Source organism: Hevea brasiliensis, chromosome 6 (genome assembly GCF_030052815.1).
Source record: "Hevea brasiliensis isolate MT/VB/25A 57/8 chromosome 6, ASM3005281v1, whole genome shotgun sequence".
NCBI classification, from domain to species: domain Eukaryota; kingdom Viridiplantae; phylum Streptophyta; class Magnoliopsida; order Malpighiales; family Euphorbiaceae; genus Hevea; species Hevea brasiliensis.
The window spans coordinates 107,497,259-107,505,006 of NC_079498.1; the positions used below are offsets into that span (position 1 = coordinate 107,497,259).

General features: G+C 29.6%; 2 protein-coding genes across 2 annotated transcripts; one reads left to right on the forward strand and one right to left on the reverse strand.

The window, feature by feature from the left end:
• The first annotated feature begins 4,049 nt into the window (after positions 1–4,049).
• On the forward strand, positions 4,050–5,092 carry LOC110634593 (agamous-like MADS-box protein AGL61). Its single transcript, XM_021783662.2, has one exon. The coding sequence runs from the start codon at positions 4,116–4,118 to the stop codon at positions 4,911–4,913; it is 798 nt and encodes a 265-aa protein (XP_021639354.1). The 5' UTR covers positions 4,050–4,115; the 3' UTR covers positions 4,914–5,092.
• A 1,559-nt stretch (positions 5,093–6,651) lies between these two features.
• On the reverse strand, positions 6,652–7,654 carry LOC110634594 (FCS-Like Zinc finger 17). Its single transcript, XM_021783663.2, has 2 exons — positions 7,251–7,654; positions 6,652–7,003 (listed from the first exon to the last, which is right to left on the reverse strand). Exons 1-2 carry the CDS (start codon positions 7,538–7,540, stop codon positions 6,793–6,795), a joined length of 501 nt encoding a protein of 166 aa, XP_021639355.2. The 5' UTR covers positions 7,541–7,654; the 3' UTR covers positions 6,652–6,792.
• Positions 7,655–7,748: the final 94 nt, after the last annotated feature.

Here is a 7,748-nt window from a genome sequence, read left to right on the forward strand (position 1 = left end):
GAATTTCAGAGGAAAGGGAAAGGGAAGATAGATATTGCTTTTACATATTTTTTTTTTTAATAGGAAAATTTGAAGATAAAACTCTATAAAGAAGTATTTTAAATACTTGACACTCGTTAATTTAGTGTAATACTCTTAATGCAAATTGTTATACAAATTCACTAAACTTCCCTCTAAAATAAATTAAAAGATGAGATTAAACGTTAAAAATAAGAGAAATAAAACAATAGGAAACAGTAAAAAAGAGGGACAAGGGACCCCATGAGTCATTGAATTGCAAAGTTGAGAAAGAAAAAACAAAAGGAACAGAAGAAGGCAAGGACTAAAAGGAAGGAGAGTGGGGTTTGGAACAGTTCACATGCTTTAGTACTATACTAAAGAATAAATTGAGAGGATTGGACATCTGTGTGAGCTTGGATTAATTTGATATTTTGAATCAACGTAAAACCTTTTATGCCTATCTGATTTTCAAACAAATTTTACCTATAAAATTAAGAATTAGAATCCTAAAATAATTATTATTTAGAGAGTTTTATCTAAATACCATTCTCAATCTGAACATGAAACACTATATAACTAAATAAAAACAAAAAAAATCTTTCATGCCTGTGTTTTAGAAAACATTTTTTTCCATATTTTATGGTCATGTTGAAGATTATTAGAATTGAAATGGCATTGAGAAAATAAAAGTGAGTTTTCTTAGAAGGTTCTTGCATCTTCCATCTTATTGACTCTCTTAACTCAATTATTGTCCTCTAATCTTTACCATCTTTTGTTAAACACGAAGGATTATTATGAAAGGAATGGAATTTGATTATCTATGAAAGAGAGTGCACACATAGCTAATACTAAAGTTGTCCTCATTTTCTGGCCTGAGACAATCTTATAATTTTTAATAATGTAGACTATGATCCACCTTTAATTAACAAGCATTATAATGAAATGCTAAATGATTAAGGTTGCCTACAAGGGTTTGTAATCATGAACTTAACACTAATAGAATGAGTTGAATTATAGTACAAGAACAAATTGACTAAAATTTGGAAAAGCTATTTACTCAAATGGGTCCAATTGTTTGTTGGTAGACAGCAAAATCAGCATTTTTTGTGGTCTGAAGACAGTATTGAATTGATGCCAGTACTGGCAGTAAGCAATTCAATTTTCAGCACTAGACTGAATCCAATTTTCTGGTTGGGGTACTATCATGAATGGGCTTACAGGCCTGAGTTAATTCCTGCCAAATTCATTCAATTTCAATAGCACAGAGGCTTCATTAGAATTCTTGCTCCTTTTTGGGTCAAATCTAACAGGCAGAGTTCTCCAATTGGGCTGGAGATAAGGTCCATATGCAGCTGATCAGTTGCTGCCATTTTTTTTTTCTTGGGGTAGATAAAGGAGCTGACCAACCCAATTAATCAATTTAAGATAAATTAATACATACTAATAACACTTGCATGGCAAAACATCTGAGGAACCAATGCATGTAAAACTCAATTATAAATCTCCGAACCCTGCCAAACAAGACCATCTGCACATTGTCTATTGTTCAACCTCAATTGCTGTGTATGCAAGAAGCAAAAAACAACAAACCAAGCAAAAGAAAGGCATCATCACGTATTCGAAGTGAAGGAGCGAACTTCTGGAGGAGGCACCGGAGCATTCTGCGTGCTCTGGCACCGAAATTGCCACAATGATTTCTTCTAACGAGCAGTGTGCTCTCATGGCCTTCTGAATGTGGAAAAGGTTTCTTGATCCCTTTCTTGCAAAGAAAGATCATACTGTTAATGAGATGGACAAGAACCGGGAATAAGTCTTGTTGAAAAACCTTAAAATAATTGGTGGCCGCATAAATTAGTGCTCGGAGATATTGAAAATGTGGACGAGACAACAACTAGTGGGACAAATAAACACCATAGATGAGATGGGCTTGGAGGAGCTTCAACTGTATAAATAAGTTGCTGAAGAGTTAGAAGCTGATGAGACGATGGAAACAAAGCTCAACAAAGAGAGTTTCTCTGGAGGGAAATTCTTATATAAACTCGATGAATCATAAATTCAAAATGTATACCTTATGTCTTGGATTTATAATAAATAGAATTTATGCAGAAAAAATCTTACTCTTATACATTGATTGTGTATTTCTCAAAATTAGCTCCAAAATGATATCAATATAATGTTTATTAAAGTATTTAAAAATAATATTAAAATTAATTACTTGATCTAATTCACAATAAAATTAACAAAATAATTATTAATAGTCATCAAGAAAATTTATCTCTATTAATTATTTTTGCTCCTTCAATATGACTATCAATAAATAAAATAGATTCAAAATCTAATTCATCAATGAGAAGAGATTATCAATCACATATATCTCTATAAAGTCAAAAGAATCACACATAATATCTTACCCCTTGATTTTATCTTTCTAACTCTTAATATAATTCTCTTTTAAATTTTAAAAATATATATTTTCTATTTTATGAATAAATAAAAATATAAATTTTCTTTCATAAATTTAAAATATAAATATATAGAATTTATTTATTTAATATATAAATCTCAAATACATATTGTATCTTAAATTTGTGATAGATAAAAAATTATACCTTTATTTTATATGTAAAATTTTCTAATAAAATCTCATTTTTAGCAAAGATTTTTTGGGAGATTGGATTATGATTGTTATATAATCTACATTAAGGGGTTAATTGTTGGTTAATTAAGTGTTTTGGGCGTTAATTACCAGGTAATTGAAGGATAAATTCTGTGTGGAACGCTAATTTATATATATATATATATATAAAGTAGGCTAAACTCTTTTAAAATATTGTCATATGACATTTGAAAAAAAAAACTTCCCATGTGACATTACAAGTGACAATTTATTTTTAATGCCATAATAAGTTGCAATTATGATTAAATAAGTTACAATATATTAATATATATTTATTTATATACCTGTAATTTTATATTGCACATATATATAATTTTTTTTTCATTACCTTAATGCTTTTTTATTGTTAATATTAGTGTTAGAATAACACTAATACTATTAAATAAAGACGGTAATTGAATATATTATATTTATTTAATATATTAAAAAGATATAAAAAATTTGATATTTTAAAATAATTATATAATTTAATCGACCTTAATCTATTTATCTATATATAAAGTAGGTTAAACTCTCTTAAAAACTTACTATATAACATTACAAGTAGCAATTTATTTATAAACTTATAAAATCTTAATTAATTTATAGTCTAATTAAAATCCTAATATTAATTGTCGTCCATTATCATAATTGTAATTATGTAGAATACTAATAATTATTTATTAACTATATTTAATAAATTAAATATTATGTATTTATATATTATATTTATTAATAAATTATATTATATTATGTTATTTTTCCCACAAAATAATTTTAATCATTAACTAAGGATATTTTTTTTAAGAGAAAAATTATTTGTTCAAAAAATATCGGCTTAAAATTTTCCCAATTATTTTATTTTTATAGAAAAATTTCTCAAAAAATTCCAAGAAAAATTTTTCTAAAAAATATTTAAAGAAACAATATTTCTAAAAAAACTTATGAAAAACAATATTTTAAAAAATCTTCTAAAAAATCACTTTTTTTAATTTTTCAATAAAAAAAAAGAAATTTTTTGAAAAAAAAAAATAATAATTCTAAAACATTATATTAAAATTGATCGGTGTGACCTAAATATTCTGACCAGTTAGATCAATAAAATTTAAAGTGTTTATGTGAATAAAGTAATTTTACTATATTTTAAGGAAAATAACAATAAAAACTATTATTAATTTATATATAAAAAAGAATTAAATAAATTATTTTTAATTAAATACACCAAAAATTAATTAAAAAATGCACTATTAAAATCAAATAAAAAATTATTTAAATTAAATTTAGTAAGAGAAAATTTTAAAATTTTAAATAAAAATTAATTTAATAATAATAATAATTTATCAAAATAAGGTAAAAAATAAAATTTAGATTATAATTAATATATTAAATTAAAAAAAATAAAAATTATATATTATCACCGGATATTCTGCAACAGTCAGCTAAATTGCAGTGTGCAACCATGACCGTTGATCTCCAATATTTGAGACGTGGCGTATATCCAAAGACTCCAACTATAGAAAACCTTTCTTCAGTTCTTCCGTCTATAAATAGTAGTACACATTCAAAACGCCTTGGACCAAAAAGCTGTCCCGTTTCTTGCACAATCTTGACTGCTATGGATGGAACAACCGACCAACGGCCGATCAAGAAAAGCAGAGGCCGCCAAAAGATTGAGATCAAGAAAGTGGAGAAAGAAAACAGTCGCTATGTTACGTTTTCCAAACGTAAAAATGGGATTTTCAAGAAAGCCACTGAGTTATCTACCTTATGTGGGGCGGATGTAGCTGTGATTCTTTTCTCCGAACATGGGAAAGTGTTTTCTTGCGGCAACCCGAATGTCGAAAAGGTTCTTGATCGATATCTTGCTGAAAAGGAAGAGAAATCTTGCATACTGGAAATCGGCAGCAATGGCAGTGGTGTGACTCAGACGACTTTGCAAGAGCGAGATTACAAGAAATCTCTTAGCCGGTTGGAAGAGATGAAAAGAGCTTTTACGATGATAAGCAAAAATAGCAACATGAACAAGGGTGAATTTTGGTGGGATCTACCGATCGATAACATGGAGAAGGAAGAGCTTGAAAGTTATAGGGAATCTCTGGAAGAGTTGAAAAAGAATGTAATGACAAGGATTGAGGGGATGGCTGCCCATAATGCTGCGGGTGAGTCTAGTATTATTAACCAGTTCATTAATCATAATGGGGTTTGGAATAATTCTATTGTTACTTATGATGCTGGTTTGAATAATGGGTTTCTTTAATTCTTGGAATGGAGACTTCTATATGTAATGAGTAATATTGATTTTTTTACTGCTTTAATTGGCTCTAGGTCTCTTCTTAATTAGGGGGCCTAGTTGTCTTGGATGTAGCATGGGATACTTATTACAAGTCCGAACTGTTCTTGTACTTTGAATATCTTCAATTTTTTATGTTCTTATAATTGCATCTATATGTATATATATATATAAGTATGATATTGAATATATGTTTAATAATTATTTTCAAGATAAATTTTAAATTTGTTTATAAATAATTTGAAATAATTAATAAAACTATTATAAAAAATTGTTCTTAAAAGAAGTAATGTACACCTCATCATCCCTAACACTTGTGAAGTGATTTGATACTTGCAGCAGCGGCATTAATTAATTTCCATCTGAATTATGTACATTGATAAAGAGCCTGCTAGCAATGCAAATTAATTATATAAGATTGGCAGAGCAAACATTATTGAAAGCACTTTTGTTTTATTATTATTACTTTAACATGCACAAAACTGCATGAATTTATTACTGGATTTCCAATCTGAATCAAACTCAACATTTCTGGTTGGCAAGCGCCCAAGAAACCATTGACCAGGGCTTCAATATATATTCCTTTCTGCATTTCAGTGGAAATTTGCAGGTTTATCTTGAATGAAACATTAAAGAAATTATCTCAATTTGAGGAAATCAGAAGTAGTGAGGCCTTGGAGGAGGGGATAATTGCAGCACAACTTCTTGCAAACTTGAAAGATCCATGGAAGGGATTGTATTGCTAGCAATAGCATAGTTGAATGAATGTAGAAGGGACCATATACTGACCAGACAAAGTTAACTTCTCAAGCTGGGGAAATGAAATTTTAATATGCTCTAGTTCAAAACATTGCAAGACCATACTTGTAGCATATAAAACATGGAGCTAATATCTCTGTATCTTCTCCTTCTGAAAGAAGGATATATTTCCAACACTTGCAGATTTGTATAAGAACTCACATCTATCAGCTGCCTTGCCTGTGTAGCTCCAGTGCAATAGAAATTATGAAACATGGTACTTGAACATATATTTTATAAAACGTACCTCTGCAAAACCAATGAGTTTTAACTTGGTGGTAGCAGAGTTACTTTCAGAGAGGTCTCGAATTTGGTCCAGAAAACTTAACTTTTTTCATCTTCTGAAATCCAGGGACATAAATCAGCTTCAAATCCGAGAGCGCCGCTTTGATGGATGTAGAGGAAAAAGATATAATCTTTTAGACCTCTGTTTATAAATTAAAAAATCAATATTTTTTTTTATTCATTTACATACAATTGGAACTCAAACTCAAAACCTTTCAAATAGAATTCATTAATTTGAGTCAATTCTATTAGGTTTTTGTGTATCTTGCATTCATAACAAATTGAGTCTGTGAAAGACTACCATGGTCAATTCTTGACAATATACATCAATATGTCTGCACTCTTCTATGTACAGGACCATCAAAATTAGGCTATAGCGTTTAAAGAAAAAATTGGGATAAAGCAAGAGCAAAATATCTAAAGGGTAGCCTGTTAAAGAAGTTCACTTGTGTATAGCTAAGACAGTTCATTCTATCATTGCTTTTATTGTAACAGACGAGAAAGAAAATGATGGGAAAGAATCAGATTTAAAGCTCATCTTTGGAATTGGAAGGAAAACGTTGAAATATTGCTTTAGATATCATCTTTTTATCTGTTGTTATATATAGAAATGGCCAACTAATTAACGTAAAAAATATAAATATCTCCACCATGTTATTTTCTCTGCGCTTTACTGTATCTCTTTGAATACCCCTTTGGTTCAGTACAAGAGGAAAAGGGCAAAAAAAGGAAAGGAAAATAAGCAAAGAAAAGACTGTTTTAACTATGAAACGATTGCCCAGTGCTTCTGATGAGGAGCTTGCTTATGTCTCCGGCGAAGATTCTCTAGTAGTTGGCGAGTCTCATGCCGCCCTGCAGCGCTACAGTGCATATAAGATTTTCTCATTTGCCTTGTAGATGTTTCTAGTTCTTTCATTTCATCCAAAACAATCTGCCTGTTTCTGCATTCTATGCTACAAAAGCCTTGATCACCCCTGTTTATTCAAAGCCAAATCATCTCTATCAATATCCCATCAAAGGACTAAACTAAATTAACGAGTTCATATCATCAAATATTGTTTCAAGATTCGTTGATTGAGATTCTCAAGTCATCCATGAAGTTTTACTTTTCTTTTCTTGGTGATAAAGATTAATATCATCAACAGATTTGAAAGGGAAAAGAAATTGAAAGATAATAGGAAGCAAGAATTAATGGTGAAATCAATAGAAAGCAAGAATTACCTATACATGTAGATGTCTTTGTCTAGGCTCAAGTTCTTATTGCATAAGAAACAAGATTTGAGGTAGCAAGATTCGATGGTGGTGGCAGAAACATCTGGAAGGCGTTTCACTTTTTTCATTGCAGATTTTAAAACAACATTGGTTTTGGATTTTGCTTCTGATGATGATATCTGGACAAGGGTTTGCAACCCAACAGCCATTAATCCCTTGTTTAAAGTTGCACAAGTTGATTTGGAATCCTGAGAGAAACCTCCAAGCATTTCAAAGGGATTCTTGAATTTTGTCAGCATGGCTAACTAAGCAGAGGAAAGAAGCAGAAGAGAAGAGAGAAGAAAATGAGTGGATACTTGTGAAGCACTGAGAGAAGCACAGAGATGGATATAATAAGCATAAATTGGGCCCGCACACACGAAAATAATGGTAATAAGTCTTTATTTATTTTGATTAATGTGATTGATTAAAATTTATATATAAAATAAATAGAATTTTATGAAAAAA

Bases quoted from the DNA above. Each gene is read 5' to 3' on its own strand.
- LOC110634593 (XM_021783662.2), top strand. From the start codon at position 4,116: ATGACCGTTGATCTCCAATATTTGAGACGTGGCGTATATCCAAAGACT.
- LOC110634594 (XM_021783663.2), bottom strand. From the start codon at position 7,540: ATGCTGACAAAATTCAAGAATCCCTTTGAAATGCTTGGAGGTTTCTCT. The intron at 7,004-7,250 runs GTAATTCTTGCT...TTGAATAAACAG, and splicing joins AAAGACATCTACATGTATAG to GGGTGATCAAGGCTTTTGTA.